Source organism: Cupressus sempervirens, chromosome 5 (genome assembly GCF_028749045.1).
Source record: "Cupressus sempervirens isolate cs-2001-9-10 chromosome 5, ASM2874904v1, whole genome shotgun sequence".
NCBI classification, from domain to species: domain Eukaryota; kingdom Viridiplantae; phylum Streptophyta; class Pinopsida; order Cupressales; family Cupressaceae; genus Cupressus; species Cupressus sempervirens.
Window position 1 is genome coordinate 294,090,212 of NC_143122.1, and position 20,623 is coordinate 294,110,834.

The following is a 20,623-nucleotide window of genomic DNA, read 5'->3' on the forward strand; positions in this document are numbered from 1 at the left end:
CCAACTTCCCAACTACCCTTGGCTAGAGAAAGTTTTCTTGACTTTTCAACTTGACTATGTTCTTGGAAAGGGCTCTAACTTGGGAAATGTATGGTTGTATTTTTCTCATATGTTTCTCATAATCTCAACCTTTATTCCCTTTTCTCGATCATCCATAAAGATTGTCTGATCTCATGGGCTTGATAACCTTGTTGCCTCTTCTCACCTTTATGTTGTCCAAGGGCATAGATAACTCAAATATGACATCATTTCTTTTTAAGGCAGCAGCCACAAATGTTTACTAAAATATCTGATAATAATGCATACCAAATACAAGAGTAAAATATATCATTATTTGCACACGAAATTATTATATAATAAGACCAGAGATGATAAGAAGCTGGTATGATTAGTTCATACTAGTTTATATAATCATACACAATATCTTTTAAGGACCCAATAGTTGCCAAGACTCAAGAGGACCACAACCATCAACCAAATAATGCTTAAACCACATAAATCCGACAAAGACTTAATAAAAACAATTAATACATAGCTGGATAATTAATAATATTGAAACATAATGATTGACATTTATACTGACTATGACCTCTTTGAATAAGCATGTAACATTTGATAGGATTGTATGTTTTATTTATGTCTATGATTTGGCAACACTAGATCAAGTTTTATTTTTCCCAATAGTGCAATATCAAAAACTAACTTCAACTAGAACATCAGAATTGACAATTTCTTTTTAACTTGACTCTTGAATTCATCAAGTCCTTTTATTTTATAGGTATTTGCATTTGATTAAGTTTTTAAATTTCAAATAAATTTATATATTTCATTTATAAAATATGTTGCAGATTAATCTTGGAATGTATATCATAGATGACAAAACTGAATTTTCAGTTTTGGTTGACCGTGCTGTTGGAGGTTCAAGCATTAATGATGGGCAACTTGAAATAATGCTTCACAGGTTTAGCTATATAAATATGAAATTAAATAAAGCTATTTTTTAATGCAATAAAATAGCATTTAAGAGAAGATTATGATTGATTTTATTTAGCACTGCTATACTGCAGATTCTTTACAAGCTAAAATATTCTTATGTACTTAATTAGGCGGTTGATCAAAGATGATAAACGAGGAGTTGGTGAAGCTCTTGACGAAATTGTTTGTGAAGCAGAGTGTGTGGGACTAACGGTATGCAATTTAGTAAATGCATTGTCATGTAATACTTTTGAATTGTTCTAATCTAAGTTTCCTTTTAAAGTGTTTAGCCACTAGACAATATTTTTGTTTAATAGAGTTAATATCTACACATCCACAAAACTTCCAACAAGCAAATGGCCAATTTTATGCCATATTACAGAAGAAGATGGTAGAGGTTCTCACCAATCGGTGATTTGAGTTATAGAATAGGAATAACCTTGTAATAGAACTTTCTATTTTGTTCACTTGTCTTTTTGTGAAAATTTGTCTCGTCTACTTTTTTATTGACCATTCTTCAAAGATAGTCAATTATAACTATTTTTCCTAATTGAAAGTATAGCTTTTGAATAGATTTCCTTTATTTCTTCATTTATGCCTACCAACCAATTTATCGAATAATAGAACTTATTTATGTTGCATGCTATATCTTCACCTTCTGTTCTCAAGCCATACAATTTTCACTTTGTAGTTGTTTTTGTACTATAGATTAAGACCCCAACATAGTATCTAATGTTTCCTAGATTTTTCTAAGATAATTTTTTGAGATTTGGATAAACCAAGACCAATTATGGCCAAATCTTTTTTATTTTGACCTTCCATTTATAAGTTCATTTGCATCTATTGGATTTCTTACAATACCATCAATAATATCCCAAAGATCTAATTTGAAAAACAACAATGACATTTGAAGTGACTAGGTGAGAAATTTATTTCCATCACATTTGTCATAAATGTAGCAAATATGTGATTGCTCCACACCCCCAAGAACCTCACAAGAGTAAAATAACTTCCACTAGAAAGAGTGACAAGATAGATTACCTTAACAATACAGGATTGGATAATGATTTAATATGAAATATCCAATGAGATGGTCTTTCTTATAAAGGCAAGATGAGAGGTAGGATTGAATAGGATGTTGACATGTGGCTTAATCCTATGTAATGAGACAGTTTAAGTGTTGACCTAGGTAACTAGAATTGGAGAAAGGTCATAAAGATAAATATATGACGTGTCTTATCTTGGCAACTAACACCAATAAACATCACATATAACCTAAGTAAACTTAAGTCATGTGAATAAGACTGCAATACAAACTAGCAAAATACTAGGTTGAAAACTTATTAATTGTTACCCCGCCCCTTGTAATGTCGCCACTATTAGAATAGTTTGGGACCATAATGACTACAAAGAAATTGGTAAGTTCATAAGAAATCTAATAAAATATTTCATATGTTTAATAAGTTGACTAAATTGAAATAATTAACATTCATAATAAATGTTCTCCACAAAGTTATACTTGGGTCATTCTCCACCAAGTGCACTTGGATCATAATACAACATTCATAATGAATGTCTTCCACCAAGTTATACTTGGATCATTTTATGACATTCACAATGAATGCCCTCCACCAAGACGTGCTTAGATCATATTTTTATTGATTATATTATTTTATTCAATTTCACTTAAATTCATAAATAATTGTTTAGAAAATAGGCTGCTTATATATACACATATAATCTCCATATATTTAGTCTTATATAATATTTGCATATATATGTATATTCATAATGTAGGAAACCCCCAAATAATGCACATATATAATTCAAGAATATCCAATGAAACTTAACATATCATCCAACTCACCCTGGTGGGATTAGGGACCCACACCTTTGTCGAACCTCCCCCCCTATCTTAGTGTGTAACATGTACTCCATGCATTGATGTTTCTACCAGATTGCAGACGACATTGACTATATAATCACCTCACAACACCTCCAATCAACTTCGATCCTTCCTGATTTGACGTTACTTCTACTTAGGCACTCATGTCCATGGCAATATTGAGTAAACTTTGGTATGTGTGTGTGTGTGTGTGTGTGTGTATAATTGCACTTTGTATTGTGCTAAGTGGATGCTAGGTATTGTGCTACAGCCTACTAATTAGATCAATATCTCGTAAAACTTCTTATTTGTTCACCAAGGGTGATGTCTTTAATTCGATGCCCCTCTAATTTATAAGCGTAATTCATGGTGGTGGGGTCGCGATACTTGACTCATTATTATGAGTAAGTTATTTGTAAGTGGAAATTAAATATAGTAACTATAATAATTAAAACTTCTTATTTGTTCACCAAGGGTGATGTCTTTAATTCGATGCCCCTCTAATTTATAAGCGTAATTCATGGTGGTGGGGTCGCGATACTTGACTCATTATTATGAGTAAGTTATTTGTAAGTGGAAATTAAATATAGTAACTATAATAATTATAAATATATGTAACATGATTATTATTTTCTTACAATATTGAATATGTTTGTAATTATAAGTATTTTTCTATTTTAAAGTATTGATAATAGTTGATACTATAATTATTAATCAGTCATGCTAAATTATTTAGAATGAATTGAATATATTTATATTTAAAATAGTATCTGTATTTACATTAGCCATATGTCATTATGGGTTCGTGACACCCCTCGTCCCGATTGAGTGCAAATTAGGGAGTATATTATTGTAGTTTGAAGTTTTCCATGTTCATATGTAATCGTAGTAATGTTGTAATTGGTTGTGTAATGACATTTTATTTTGAGTAGTTGTTGGTAGTTGCTAACAATTGGTAATCTTAATCAACTACCAAGAACTATATATGTACTTCATGGTTACCTTAGAAAGGACCTTGATTGCTTGTAGACATTACATTCTAGAATAAATGGATACATCTTTTTTACCATATTATGTTCTCTGAATTTATTATGTTGCATCAATGTATGGAATGATTTTGGTATTTACGTAATTATACAAGTTCCTTTCGGGAGTAAACATTTTGGTGTCATCATTGTATGAAGCTTGGAGATCTAAGCCACAAAGAACAATGGTGATAGTTGGTATGACAATGTGATGGGTCATTCGGATGAAGATATAATTGAAGAGGGGTTGACTCAAGACCTTGTATATTTGGGGGAACCATCTGTCAACCGATATGTTCAAAGGCAAGTTATCTTGCAAGAGGTCCCTAAAAGCATTATAAGAGATAGTTTGATAATGAATAATGTTGTTGACCATCTTCATAGTCTTACAGAGGTTGTTGGGAAACATTAATGGGCTCCACGATCTATAGGGGACAAGGACTATGAGAAAATTATGGTAACAAATACAACAATAGTATGAGGCATAGATGTACCAGTGGCAAAGTACTCTCGAAGTTGCAAAAATTGGTCGAGTTTTATGATTTGGCAAGTTTTTACTACTTTTTGTGGTGCCAAAATCATGTCAAACGTTTGGCGAAAAGTTGTTGAGTACTTGGAGGAGGGTTTTTGTCAAAAACTCAAAAACTCAGGCGTAGTTTTAAAACAACACTTTAAGTGTGAAAAGAAACCTAGATTAATTTCATTTCTCATTTCTTAACTCGTATTTTGCTGAGAGGGAGAAAATAGTCTTCCAAACACATGCAAACTTTCTATCAATTTGAAGTGGGGTTTTTGGAAAGGATGACATCAATGATATGGAATGGAAAAATTATGGAAGAAGGGGGTGGATTTGGTTTCACATTGGATCACATTGAGTTGAATGAGTAGTCATTGGTAGTGCCAGGAGAAGCTAGAGGCAGAGCTATATCGAGGATGGAGGATGAACCACAATCTGAGTCAAACATACTAAGCAAGGAGGCATAGTCATGCTCAGTGCAAACTTCTAGGACTAGACCCTCTAGTTCTACCTCTCCCTTTGTTTTACTAGATTTGAGAAGAGGAAGATGTAATTTGGAATGATGTATTTCTTTTAGTTTTACATTAAATCAGTTACTATTTTGCTTCCAGCCAGCAAAATTCCTCATGAGAATGCGATTTTGTATCCACTTTGTGTTTAATATGTCTAGACTAAGCTTATTTCTTTTGTGTTCTCATTTATTGATTCATTGGATGCATCTTCTTATTGAATTTTGCAGAAAAATGCATTTCTAATTCAATTTAAGCAATCATTAAGTTCTCGAGTTTCCCTAAATTTATTTTCTAGGCCTCGGCAAGTTTTCCAAGTATGGTATGAGGGAAGGAATCAGAGGGAGGAGGAAGAGGGTGACAAAGATAGACAACACATCTATTGTGATTGATGTTCCTTCTCCTAAATAAAGACAAAAGATGTACTATGCACACTTCAAGAGAGGGCGGGGGGGGTCCATCCCTAGAAGATCTATCCAAACTAGAAAAAAAGTGAAAGACAACAACGATTATCGAAAATCATTTAAGAATCTTGAGTCCACCAAAAAGTAAAAGAAAAGTGTTAACCAAAGTTGTAGTTAAGGGAGATGGCCGGAAACCATCTAACAAAGAGGCATAGCATGACATATGTGGGGTGAGTGGGAGGAATTTGTCAAAATCTACCACTCCTTGATGAAGATCTTTCCTATTATGGAAACAATCATTCCATACAATCATTATTGGACGAAAATGACCTTGAGATCGAGTACATGGAGAGTAGCTTGTCAGTACAGTCAATATGTGACAACAAGAACAAAGAAAAGAACCTTGAGAATAAGATTGCCTAGATGCTTGAAAATGACCTACAACGTATCAAGTACCTATCTGTAACAAAAGATCCAAGAAAAGGGGGCCTAAGTTGAACACCTCTGGGAGGAGGGAGTTCAAGGAGGAAGATAGCCAAGGAAAAGGGATGCTAACAGTGGATGTATAGTTGGATTGCATGTGGTCAAGACTGTAGGAGGAACACTCCAATGTTGGTTACAATGAAGCAATCCAAGAAGGTCCCTAGTACATGGTGGTCCAGAACAATGGTGACCCCCCTTTTGACAAGTCCTAGTATTGATAGGTAGAAACTCCATAAGTCCATAAACAAAGGATTACAGGATCTTGTGTGACACTATAAGACATGAAACTGTATGGTTGGCAAGCGATTAGGATGATAGAGATCAATCGCTAAGGGCATTCCATGTCTCTTTATGAGGAATCACCATCCATCAGTTCTTTGACTTGAAAGATGAATATAAAGCATCTTGAACTAACTAAAAAGAAAGCATGCCGAGAGGAATTTAAACTCATGAGTGATGACAACGAATTTGTGGCTAAAATTTATTATAGAAACCAAGGAAAAAATGAAAATGTACAAGCTTATAGTAATAGGCTCAAGGGATCACTAGGTAAGATGGGAGAAACAACCTCTGAATGCATTAAAGAAAGATTGGTTCATCAAAGGATTTATTCCTCCAATAAGAAAGAAAATGAAGGTAGTACCGACTTCTTTATATATTTATGCTTACAATAAGGCAATGGATGTTGAAAGTAAAAATAAAACACAATGAGGGAAGAAGAAAAAAAGTGATGATGGAAGTATGAAAGATTGCAGCAACAACGGTAAGAAAAAAGGCCATACAAGATCTTTGACAAGATAAGCACCTAATGATGGAGGTGAGGGTCGAGAAAGAAAGCTCCAATGGAAACAAGTGTGGTACATTGATTGAAAGGTAGATGGTCACACAAAATTGGCTTATCTAAAGATATTATTTTGTGACACTTGTCAAATACTAGTACATTCTATCGAGGAGTGCATATACAACATTAAATTAAGACACATACAATTGCTTTTTTAAACAATGCAAACAAGAAAATCCCACCATCCACAACACAAAATCACCTTCCATGTCTAATACATCGCCTTGTGGATACCACAACAACAAGCGAGGAAATAATAATAAACACTATAATAGCAATAATGATAATAGTGGTGAATGGAGCTGAATACAATGTGATGCACAGTGTAGACCAATGATCCAGTGCTGAAAATACAATAAATGGTGTCATTTTTCCTATGAGAGCCAAATCAATCTAAATGACTCTGGCTTGCTGTGAAAGTGGTGTGGACCCGAGAACCATGGAGATGCTGATTGGTAGAAGCAGAAAGGGGTAAACATGTCAATTGTGGGAGAGCTAGACAATGTAGTACTAGTAATGTCCAAGTTGCAAATTTGTAATATCCCTTGCATATTCTGACCCCAAAATACTTATTAGAGGGTCAAGGAATATCATGAAACACTTTGCATACAACCTCTTTACTTGTTGTTTCAATGTTTCAGTCTGATAATAATTGCTTTAAATGATGACAAATGTGATTTAAATGCTTTCAAATGGTTAGTAAGATCTCTAGGCAAAGAACCATAATGAAAATCCAATTCTTTTTGTCTTTTGAATTCAGGCGGATGACTCACACAATGTAAATATGCACCTACAAGAGCTATACATTGATATTAACAATTGGCATCTAGACTAAATATGAGAGAGAACTTTTCACATTCAAACTCCTTGTGACTACAATAATATTACAATGCAATGAGATTTCTTACTAACTGAAATGACAAGCAAAAAGACCAAGACTCTTGGCTTACAATGATGTATCCAATGCTAGTACCAAACTGATATAAATGTGCATCTACCACTGTTTAAGAATAGTGACTATAAAACTGGAAAATGATGCCAACTATATGAGAAAAACATGAAAGAACTTGACATAAAGATTTTATGATTGATGAAGATGTGGCAGACCCTTGTGCAAAGAATAGAACCCCTTGAAGCCAAACCGTGCCTCTCATGCAGCCGCTCTTGTTCTAGCATGAACTTTTGATACTACAACGTAGCAGCAAGAATGAAGATCTTCAATATTGTTTTCTTGCAATGTATTTTCTTGAAAAATATATTCTCTGAAAACCCATTGAATATTCTAAAAGAATTGACGAAGCACCAACCGAACCTCTATATAAGCCATACAATCAAGCAATGATTCAAGTGACCTTTCACAACCTCAAGATTGCATAGCACTGAAGAAATTTTGTTCTCCAATGCTGAAGTTGCTTGAAACCATAGGGATGGTTTATGGGATGCTTGGAACTCTTTGTGCACTAACCTATGAAGCAAATATGGGTTGAAAGGGATGGCTTATTAATTTATAGTGTTTGCACAAGTATGTTGGCATATCAACAGAAAACACATCATCATAAAGAGGAGCATAAAAGGAAGAACTAAACAAGAAGGTAAATTTGATGATATATTTGGGATGGAAAATGATGAGCCCATGAATGAGGAATAAGAGTTTGTCAATTGATGGTCCTGTTATTATGTCACTAAAATTACTTTTCTTTTGTATTTGGCCCTTTTCTTTAATTGCCCCTCATTTGTTGGGTGTGCTTATTCGTAATCCAATCATATCAAACATAGATCTAACCTGACTATCCAATCCATTGTCCAAGTCATGTCCATGAGTTTAAGGTCCTCCATGTAGCTATAATTATGATCCTTACAATTTCAAAATCAAAATCAAATATTTATCAAACTAATTGGATCTTAGAAATGGTCCCAAGATTACTATGCACAGATCTATTTTAGCATTATGTCTGATATTAAATAAATTCATTTGCGCTCATTTGTTTTCCATTGATTATTGTAATTGATCTCACAATAATAATCACTTGCATCTAGACTCAATTTGATACAGTATTCTAGTATATCTAATGACACTAATGCTATCATGTGAATCACTTGGTGTCCATTATAGAATTCATGTGCATGTTTGAACTTGTTATTTTAATTAAGGTATATTATATGTTTTTGGATTGATTAAAAAACCATAGGAAAGAAAATATCATCTAGTAGTATACCTTCATTAAATTCATAGTCCAAAACTAACTAAATATAGTTCACTACGAACACAATCGGACACAACATAAAAGAATATTTTGATTATGATCCACATGCATCATTTTCTAACACATTTCTAATTTCTAAGGTGCTTTAATTTCATCATCTTCATTAGTTAGTATGCAAGCTTCATTAATAAAGCTCTCTCTCTCTCTCTCTCTCTCTCTTCACTACTTACTATTTACATTGTGATCATATTTAGTATCAAATTTTATCTGGCTTGGTCCACTCTATTCCACTATATTTATAACTAAAATTGTATGCTTAGATTAGTCTAGCTTGCGTTTATTCACTTAATATACCAAAATAATATCCTTAAACTAGGATACATCATTTTTCCTCAAAAGTTTCTAGTAATGTATACGGAGATTAATGAAGGAATACATTGCATTGTATGCATGATTTTAAATTTGTTGATCATGCTTATTCTTATTGATATTAAGCTTAATCATTTTATGAACCTTTCAAACCAAATGTATACTATCTGATCGAGCAATAGGCTTATTCATCACTCAATGAATGATGTGGTTATTATCTTAATGCAAATACATTTTTTGTTGTCCTATGTGCAATATTTAGTTATGCATTTATAATAGAATCCTCTCATAGTTGAAAGATGACCTTTCTCAAAAAGATATGATATTAGTAAGTATATAGGACCTTTAAGTTATCAACTCATTCAAGTGTAAGAATAATATGTAATAGTTAGATGCTTATACAAGTTTCGTGTTTTCTAGGTGAAAGGTACCTATTATGTTAGCATCAATGCAATTGGAAATGGTGCACAATGGCGTCGTACTATTGGACAAGAAATATATTCACCACTATTGTTTGCTTTCTCACAAGAGGTAACAAATTCATAGATGTTGAATTGATTATTTAATTAAAGGCATAATTAGTTGCAATGAATTTTATAATATAACTAGTGCACTTTGTCTAACAGGAGGCCAAAAAATGGAATGCTTCTCAATCTAGTTTCATAGCAATGGATCAAAATTACTCTTTACCAAAAAATGTTGTAATAACCACTCTTCAGGTTATTATTTATAGTGATTTTTGACATGTTTATCACATTAAATATACAAGTATATTTGTCTTTTTGCATTCAAATAAAAGAGAATAGAGTAGGATGTAGATAAAAAGTTTTACTTTATTATCAGATTTATTTCTATTAATGATTTTTTTTTTCTCAAATAGGAACTCGAAGATGGAAGTGTGCTTTTACGACTAGCTCATTTGTATGAGGTACTGCTCAAACTAAATATTTTGTTATTCTATGTGCCGGTTGTTTAAGACAATTTAAAATAATATAAATAATCCTAAGATAAACCCATCAATTTAACCTGGGTGATCCATATATTTGTCAAATAACCACATGAAGTGACCTTACTTGAGAACATAATATGAATTTTTTCCTTGGAAACCCATATAAAGAAAAAATTTAAAGGCCAAAATAGGAGGTTTGCAAATATATAGAGGGCTGATCAATATGCATAAGCAAATATTTTATGTGTAGGCTTTAAAAGCCTCAAATAGTAGCCTTTGGTGTTGATAAGTCTTCTTTATTTTGAGTCATCCTTCGTTATTTCATAGAACACAGAAGTAGGGGTCATCTCAACTTGAGCATTCATTATTTCTATTGTCCTTCAACTGGATGGCGATGTTTTAATGATCCTTTCTTTCATCATCACAATTCTTTTCTAAGCAACAAATTATGGAAGGCTTTATTGATAATCATTGCAAGTCTTTTGAGGGTAACACCTGACGTTGAGTTTGGGTTGTAGAATTTAATGATTTCCTTTGGAATTTGATCTACAACAAATATCGATTGGACTCTAATAGTATACAACTATATCCATTATCAAAAAATGCCTAATACCAATAATTACATATTTTTTTGGCAAGTGACACCCACTTTTGATAGGGCTATGTTTCCATTAAAATCTCAGAAAACTAGATTTTAAGATCCTAGTCACAGCTAGGGTTTTGAGTTAGTAATTTATTTGAATCTTTAAACCATTGGGTGGCCCACAACATCAAATTTGTTGAACTCAATTATCTTTTTAATTGTGTTTGTGAGCATATATTAGTTCTTGAACAATTGAAGTTTATAACATATATCAAATGTATTTGTCTTTGGTTAAATGGTTGATTTTCTATGGCTTAGGGGCCACCATCTTTAGAGATCTTTTTGCTGACTTGGAGTTTGACATAACAATTGTTTTTACTTTTAATGGGGGGGCGGGGGGGAGGGTTGTTTTTCACTATAAAGTATTACATATTTAGTTAAACAATTTCTAAGATCAATAATGGAAGCAAACTCAAATATAAAGTTTCAAAATCTCAACTTTTAAGAAATTTTAAAGAAGATATTTAGTAGATAAATTATATGAATTTTGTTAAAATCTCCATCAAGAACTATCAATAATTTTTATTTTTTGGCTAATACAATTTTTGAGAAGGTAGGCATATTATGAAAATTCTATTTAAAAATGTTATTTTAAGATGACCTTCTATTCCCTAAGAGTCTAAATAAAGATTGCATGAGGCAAGGTTTAACACAAGTGCATAGAATATTGTAATGAAGATTTATTTCCATGCAAACAACCAATTCCTAACGTAGGATTATTAGTTATAAGTCTAAAATTTTGATATAAGAGTAATAATAATGCATTGGGAATTTATTTAAGGTGCTCTCTATATTTGGTTTTATGTGCTCAATAACCCAACATTTATGTAAAGATTTATATTGTAATGGTTAAACTAATCATTGTAGCTTTGAATGCAAGTACCATGTTTAGTTTGTAATATCTTGTGCATGTACAACTTAAATTTATTAGAGTTCCTTAAATATTAATTCTAGCTTTTGTATTATAATTTGATGAATTAGTTAGGTGGCTTTATATTGAAATCGTTCTATTAGTACTTGCACTCCTTAATATCAACCCTTGGCTAAGCAACATAAAAATGATACTCTTGTGGTTTATTTTTGGTTTTAGCTAAATAACATAAGTGTGATAGTTGTAGGGTTTTATTTTTGTTAATGTAACAGAACCCTTTTTTGCATATCAATCTTTTTACCTAGGTGAGTCTAGAGAGATGAGTCTTTAGTTTGTTTAACATAAACATGAGCGATCATGAAAGTACATGTTAAGATTAGACTAGTTTTGCATTATCCTAATTCAAAAATTTATTCTATCACAAAACTATTTTGTTTTGTTATTAAGAAAACAAGTTTTGAAGGGCCCTAGAAACCTTGTACATGGAAACAGTAAAGATTAAACATTAAGCCCATCAAGAAAATCATGACAAAAAAGGATAGAACCAATAAACGAACAAAAGCCAACAATGAAAGGACAACAAACCAACCACTTAACTAACATAAAACACAAAAGACATAGGAAGCACTAGGAGACAAGGGAACTTAGCCCATATTCTTTAAAAGCTCGACAACCCACATCTCAAGCTAGTCCATCTTCTCAGAAGCTTCCTTAATTTAACAAACATCAGTAGAGACAATTGTAGCTATCTTCTTAGTACCAGTTATGGTCCTCTTACCCACCCCATCCTTGCTACCAATAGCACCACCTTGATCCTCCAGAACAACAATAATGGCTTTCTCCCCTGTAGAATTCTCCAACTTCCCGAGGAGAATTCTTTTTGATAATTTTTATAACTCTTGTTAGCAAAACTTCTCAAAGTACTCTCAATACTATTTACCTTGTTGTCTAGCTCCAACACATTGGCCTCCAATCTATAAAAGGCCGTCATATCAATCAAAGATCCCCTCATAGGGCTCTCCTTATCAGCAATGTCTGGAATCCTATGGTTGTCAATCCTTCCCTCTAGGAGATGCATCTTATCCTTTAAATCCATAACCTAGTGGAACATCCATTTGATGGATATGGAATTATCCAACAAGTTGTTCTTGGCATTGTTTACCACATCCATGTTCTCCTCCTTACTGTTGTCACTGAGGATAATCGTTGAAGGATCAAGAAGCTCCTAGAGGTCAACTTTGTCTGGCTCCACCTCACCAACCAAGAGATCAATTTTCTCTCTAGCAATGCTAAGCCTCACCAAATTCATACTCATATTCTTCTAGACTATTCTCGTACCCTTGGAAGGAGCAGAGGAGACTTCAATTGGATTCTTGACCTGGTTGGCCTAGGTGGCTTGAATTTCCTGGTCAACATCCTCAATAGGAGAGTCATCCCCATATTGGTCGTTAATAAGATTTAGAGTGGAGTCTATGCCCTTGTTGACACCATCATCATGTTTACCAACTTTCTATTTTTTCCTTAAGGGCTCACATTTTTGCTCGTTCCCTCCTCTTCAATGTTTATTTCCATGTCATTGCCCTCCTCATCATAATCATCAAACAATATAACAATTTTGGCCTATTTCTTGGACACATGGGTTTTGCAAACGTTTGTAGTCAAACTATCCTTCTTTGACTTCTTCTATTACCCTTTCCCTTGTTTCTTCTTGTTATAATTCACCTCCTCAACATCAATCTCTATGTCTTCATCCTCTTCGAGGTAATCATCATCAAATTCCATGACCTTCTTGCCTTGCTTCTTACTGGGGAAACATTAATTTTTTTCTTAGGCGACTTCACAAGGGCCTTAGAGATAGACCCCTTTCTCGTACCCTTACTTTTTGGAGCCACATCGTCATCCTCTGAATGCAAACCCTCGTTGTCTTTAGTATCAAAAAAACCTTGAGAATCTTTTGACTCCTCTTCATCCTCCACCATGCCCTTTACCTCATTAAATTTCCTTGTAGAATTAGTTTTAATGTGCTCATAGATAAGCAACATTAAGCCATCATGGAAGGGGATGATTGGTGAAAATTTTCTTCTCAAACCATTAATACTGGCATCCATTGAGGAATAAAGATAAAACGGGATAGAAATCTTAAAGTCGTGCCTAAAATGGTTCAGAATGGCAATTGTTGTAAGCAAACCCTAGAAAATCAATTATCCAAAGTAATGTAGTATATAATGGCACATAAAAAAAATTGCTAGAGCTTCTTGATATACTTGGGTTAGAAATAGGTGTTACCTTCTTACTTGACCAAGGCCTCACTCTCACTCGACTCCTTAGAAAACTCTTCAATAGAAGCATCTTAAAGCTTGCGATCCCAATAGAATTTCCTGCCCACAATTGGGATGCTCGCCACTTTGGAGATAAGTTCCTATGTGATGGTAATATTCCTACCACCACATCCAGTGTGCCCTCATTCTACTTTCGTAGGAACAACTGGGTGACTTGAGGATTACCACCATGGAGTCTTTCCATGAAGGTGATCAAACCTCCTCTCTCAAGAATTGCCCAAACATTGGTGTGTCATCTCCACTTCTCATAGTTAGGGGGTTCTCATCTCTTGTGTTGGCTACCCATTTTCTTGTTTTGATTCTGGCTAACTAGAAGGCTATATCAGAGAGTATTTGCACACAAAAACAGAGGATAAGACAATAAAACCCAATAACTCTCAAAAACATCTAGAAATCATGCGAGAAAACAAAGATATAATTACAAATGTCGTCCTTTCTTCCCTTCCACATCTTGTAATCAATAAACCATTACTTCTAAGTACTTCCATTCCCCTTAATAATTGTCCTTTCCTTAAATGTAAATAATGTCTAAATCAATGCTTGACATGACATTCGAGGGTAAATTTGCATTTCCTTGCCAGATCATCTTTTGGTCACACCTCACCACCACATATTGGACTCCTTGTAAACATGACTTCTATGGTATTTATCCATAGAATTAAGAATATCAATAGTTTCTCTTATGATATTATCAATAGTCCATGAAGGACTAGATGAACCATTTAGGCACTTAACTATATTCATTGAAACACCCTCCAACCAAAGCTTAGAGACCCCATTATCCTTAGCCAATTTGGTAATCTGAAGAGCGGTCATTGCTTTAGCAAAGTGATTAGTTTGAGTTCTCAAGGGAAGTGTTGCCACAACCAAACAATGGTCAAACTAATTTCTTATAACTACTCTCACTCTAAAAGATGTAAATTAAAATCCCAACAATAGAGAATATTTGTATATGAAGTTTCAATCCCATTTTTTATTGCTCATGCCCAGGTTAAGCCTTCTCCTTGAGAATCTCCAAACCTCGCGCAGCACTGGCGATCCCTACTTCTGATCCACCCTAAGATGCGACCATTTTCGTTCACCCAGACTACGCCTCCCTTTCTTCATCAAATGTCCACACACTTGACTGCCTAAACATACACTCCCGCGGAATAGAAGCTCATGCCGAACCATCCTACTCCTGGTTCTCTTCCTTAGGTGCTCCACGCACGCATCCTCGAGCCTCTGGCTCTACCCCTGTTCAACCTCAGCGCTGAACCCCTACTTAGCCCTTTTGATATCTTCGCCTCAGTGACTCCCATAAGCCCACCTTACTCCGACATCGGCCACATAGGTGATCTCAACTCCCACGAGTCTCTTGACCACATCATGATCCTCTATGATCATCTTGCCACTCTTGGGAATGCACCGAGCTCCCACAGCTCCTCATGTTCAACTCACCTGACTCCCCGAGCCCAACGCTGCACCACTGCAACCTTGCATCGAGAACCACCTAGACTCTCTTGCTGAACACTGCATCCACACTGGCTGACTTGGACCCCCAAGAGTACTCCCTAGCTCATGCATATGCTTCCAAAGCATACTCAACACCATCTTGACATCTCTCTGAACCTTATAGTTCAATACGCATACACCCAGTGCATACTTGACACCTCCACGGTACCTCTCTGAACTTCCTGGCTCATGCGCACACCTCCACGGTATACTCAGCATCCTTATGGCACCTCTCTGAACTTCATAGAGTCCTCCAGTCCAATCCTCGACATGAACATGCCTCCACGACACTCCATCAATTGTTAGTCTCCCTAGCTCCCCATAGAGCCACGGAAGCCCAACCATTGCTCCCCACGGAACAACTATCAACCTTAGCCAACTCTGGATCCCCACCATGAGCCCCAACTGCTTCAACACCCCAATCTATGTCTACATGCCCTTGTTGGTGAACATCACGTCCTCGTACACCTGGTGCACTCAAACCAACCCTCCATGCATCCACGTCGTCTCATGCTCAATCCACGGATCCCTTTGCATTGCACAACCTACTTGAGTTCCACACCTTAGCTCCATGATCCACCCACCCTGTGGGACGCGAACCAACTCGGTGAACACTCTGTAGCTTCACCTCTGAACCACTTCACCCATCTGCTTCCCTCGTTTCGCTCATGCACCACAAGCCTTTGTTCCTAGCCTTCCATCATGACTCACCTCCTTAAGTCATGCGCAACGGCTACCTCTTCGGATACCTGACATCGATCTGCCCACTTGACTCGGCATCTCCTAAGCACCATTCCGAGACACTACATCCCGCTTGCCATACTTGATCTCCACGGTCTCTGAGATCCTACCTCAATGCAAACCCATGCAACCAAGCACCCAGGATGTGCACCCAAGGCCACACCCAACCGATACCGCACCACTTAGCCATTCAGCACAATGACACCATTCCCACACAACTAACCTCAAGCCTACAATGCTCCTACTCGGACAAACCATATTGCCTCCTACCGCAGGACTAGGAAAACCGCTTCCCTAGCTTTCGGACACCGGACAACCTCAAGGGGAAAGGCTGTCAACATTGGTCCAGCTTCTTTGCTACACTAAGACAAGGACCTTTTTCATAACACCAAACCTCACCACGTTGCGTAACGGCGGAGCAACACTTCATTGCTCCTAAAGACTTCGCGTCACCTCTGTCTCCCGGAGACCAGAGGGAGGGACTACTCTGCTTCGACCCTCTCGAGGGAGATGGATTCTCCAAGCCATCCTTCATGCACACCGACACTTACCCTCCGCGGATACACCTCAGCTCGGCTCCTCGCCTCGCCTACGCCACAACTATGCTAGAGGGAACATCTCATAGCACAGTCCCAAGATCACACCTCGGCTCGGATCCAACACCGTGCCTACACCACAACTATGTTGGAGGGGAACCACTCGCAACACAGCCCCAAGCATACACCTCGGATCATGTCCCTAACAAGATCCTACACCACAACCATGTCTGCCCAGCACACGACATAGTCCCATTTACACCTCGACTAGACCCACGTTTGCCTACACCACACCTATGTGCACCCAGCTTTGCAGCACAGGCCCATCCGGCCTCAAGGTCTCATATCGCGAATCACCAGCCCCTTACATCCTCCCCCACTTAAAAACAGGCGACGTCCTCGATGCCGACACCACTGTCACCCTGTCACATTGGATCTACAAATGTCTTGTATCCCATACACTGGCTGTTGTCATCGCCCTATACCTCCGGTGCACACCTTCTGTTTCCACAACATACTTGGTGCTTGTCAGCATCCCTGATACTGAACCCACTTGCATGAAACCACTTCCATGTCTAACTTCCACTGAGCTGGTCATCCCTGATGACACCTCTGAAACTTAGCACTACTGCTTCGTCTCCACTCAGTCCTGTCTTCCACCTTCAACTGTCCAAGACTCCATTCTTGACATCCACTAAAAGACACACTTGCCATCCCTCCGATGCACAAGTCACCCAGCTTTCCCAAGCTTCACACGGTCAACTTTCGGCCTCTTGACTCCTGCTGTGCCACTCTGATTGCCAGCTGAAGAACCTTCTGGCGTGCCCTGCACCCAACTCGTCCACACACACTGCAAATCAACTCGGCCACCAACACATGCCTACCGATCCACTTCCAGACCCTCTTGTGCTATGCCTAGTACTTGCACAACCTTCCTCAGATCATAGCCCAAATCTCTTCAAGCCACAATCCTACGCCAAACTGCACGTGGCAGCTCCCAAATCCACCTTCCCAAGTCATCACCTTCAACATTGGCTTTGTAACCGGTCTTCAACTGTGCCATTCTGACTGACTGCTGGCCAACCCTCGGCATGCCTTGCATCCACTCGTCCCCAACACATCAACTCAGAAATCATTCACATCCAACCACCAATACACTTCCAGAACTTAGTGACTTCTCAGTACTCGTTTCTTCTCCTCGAACTCACCTTTGGCAAGTTCTACACCACACTGCTCTCGCAGCCCACTCCATTTTTCTCCTCGGATGATGCCCTACACATCAACCTACACCTCACGATTGCACATCGCCCAACTCCACTGGCCCATGACACTGCCGCCTAGACCACCACCATGACTTCCAAGCCTGCCTGTCACACCGTCAGTATTACTCCTCGGACTTTCACCGCATGAAATCCTACACCTCACCATCTTAAATGGCCCCAAATGGTTAACACCAACGAACTTACCTTGTGCAAGTCCACACTTCACCTCGGATCTACAATAAAGAGACCCTACACCGCACTGCTTCCTTGCAGCCCACACTGACCTACACCATGTAGCAGCTCGATTTCACCTCGGATAATGTCCGCACACCATCCTACACCACACTGAGGCTGACCAAACAAGCCACCCTACAGCCCAATTTCCATACTCCTCAAAATTGCCTCTCCAACTCCTACACCTCACTGCGCCTTTGCAGCCCAAACCGTTGTTAAGCTGGTCTTAAAATGTCCCAGACACTTCCATCTTCACATAAGTTGCACTCCAATGAACTCACAACACCATGTTGCACTACGTCCATCTTCCTGTATTATGGCCTTGTGACCCCTGGCCGCATCTTGACCTACGCCAAGTTCCACTGCTGAACCCAGTTCCAACAATGTCGATATCAACTCTCCACAAGTTGCATATCAGTTTGACCATCTCTATAACTTGATGCCAATTCCAAGAGTCGATGAAAACCCAAGCCAATCTGTCAAAGATCAACACTCCACTGCCTACTCCCACATGAGCAATAACAAACTGAAGCAACACTCCGACTAGATCACGCACAATATCATCTCCTCACCAAGAATTGGGGTAACACAAAGCAAGATCACTCCAAGATTCACGCACAGACTCTAACCATGCTTAGAGCGATCAGCTCTGATACCAACTGTCACGGGGCTGGATTTTAAGCATAAAATCCAGCCCCGTGACAGAATTCATTTACTTCATTAATCTTAAACACAAAAAATGTTTATACATGTCTAATATTTATTTTCATAGACTGGTATATAAATAGATGTTTTAGGGAGTGCATCCAAGATAAGTACCTAAATATCTAAGATGGTCTAATTACTTGGAGGAGACACCCATTTAGTGCATTAAATAGATTTTTAAAAGAAAAATATCAATAACCTCCTAAAGAGCTAAAAGATGGAGGATTAGACTGCAAGCATACTATATTTTATTTATTTCTAAATTTAGTTATTTTAAATTTTTGTAAGTTAATTTAATATTTAAATAATCTTCTTCCATCATTCCTAAATAAAAAATAAACATGTTTTCAAAACCACATCTCTATATTCCTATGTCCATCTCTTTAACTTAAAGAAGAGCTAATTTTACATGTACAATTGTAAAAATTGTGTTTTCTATTAAATTGTTTGTTTGTAAGGTTGATATTTTTCCTTAGGTTGTTAGGTTTTCATTATCAATAATTAGCTTTGAGAGACATTCTACAATGACAGAAATGGAATGTTATGGCGTCAGTGTGTTAATATTAACAAATATATTTGTAATTTAGATTTGATAATCATCTACATGTCAAAATTTTAATATTTATTATAAACATAATATACTTTTAGAAAGTAAGTGAATTATGCACCAATGAACTTGTAAAAAGAATTCATAAAAATTAAGTGAATTATGCATTGTACAAGTGACTTTTATGTAATTTTGTGAAATAAACTTTAAATGCTCTGGCAAGAAAAAAAGATATTACTAATAAATTTTGCTAAATATTTAGTATTTCATGCATCAATAGGCAAGGGAAGACTCGTTATATTCACAAATGGCAAAGGTTGAGCTCAAAAAGGTTTTCTCAAACAAAACGGTAAGCCTACATCCTCAATTTAACTTTAATCATGGTTTTTCTGATCCATTTATCATTAGCTAAATGGACAAAGATTGCAGGTATTGAAAATAAAGGAGATGAGTTTGTCAGCTAATCAAGAGAAGTCTACATTGAAGAGATTGAATTGGACAGTGATAGATGATAACATCACAGAAGTTGGGAGTGTAAGAGGTGGTCTTCTAGATGGCACTGACATGATTGTTGAGTTGGGTCCAATGGAAATCCGCACTTTTATCTTGCAATTCTAATAAGCATTTTAAATATTGCCTATGACTTGTAATTGCCATCATCCAAACTAGTTTCCTGGAAGAGTTTGATTATGAAATAAGTCGTTCTCGTGAGTAGCTGTTCTGCAATTTTTACATTTATCAACTCAATGTTATGTCCAGTTGGTGAGGCCTCAAATAAAATAAGTGACCTCGTCTTTCGTCCCCAAAGTTATTTGAACACAGTATTGTAAGCATATAAGTCATGACACCCAATGTATTTTAATAATAATAATTTATTATTCTAATATATGTGTGTAGAACTAGTATGTGTATTTAATAATTATGTTGATTCTTCTATCCTAGGAAATAACTATGCCCGTATTAGAGCTTTAGTCTGCTTTAATTGAGAGTAATGACTAGTCCTTGTCATAGTGGGGTAGGATAGTGTATACATTTATAAATTAATCATAGATGAGAAAGTGAACGTTTTGCAATATATGATAGATAAATA

General features: G+C 36.6%; 1 protein-coding gene across 3 annotated transcripts in view; it reads left to right on the plus strand.

Annotated features, from left to right (window-relative positions):
• The window catches only part of LOC149555732 (alpha-mannosidase-like), a 241,173-nt gene extending 220,754 nt beyond the window's left edge, over nucleotides 1-20,419 (plus strand). For all 3 annotated transcript variants that reach the window (XM_089829873.1, XM_089829872.1, XM_089829871.1), the window contains exons 23-29: nucleotides 849-961; nucleotides 1,107-1,188; nucleotides 9,633-9,743; nucleotides 9,839-9,931; nucleotides 10,093-10,140; nucleotides 19,814-19,882; nucleotides 19,963-20,419. In XM_089829873.1, coding sequence (XP_089685999.1) covers nucleotides 849-961; nucleotides 1,107-1,188; nucleotides 9,633-9,743; nucleotides 9,839-9,931; nucleotides 10,093-10,140; nucleotides 19,814-19,882; nucleotides 19,963-20,151 — 705 coding nt within the window. In that variant the 3' untranslated portion in view covers nucleotides 20,152-20,419. The remainder of the gene's footprint in view (nucleotides 1-848; nucleotides 962-1,106; nucleotides 1,189-9,632; nucleotides 9,744-9,838; nucleotides 9,932-10,092; nucleotides 10,141-19,813; nucleotides 19,883-19,962) is intronic.
• Nucleotides 20,420-20,623: the final 204 nt, after the last annotated feature.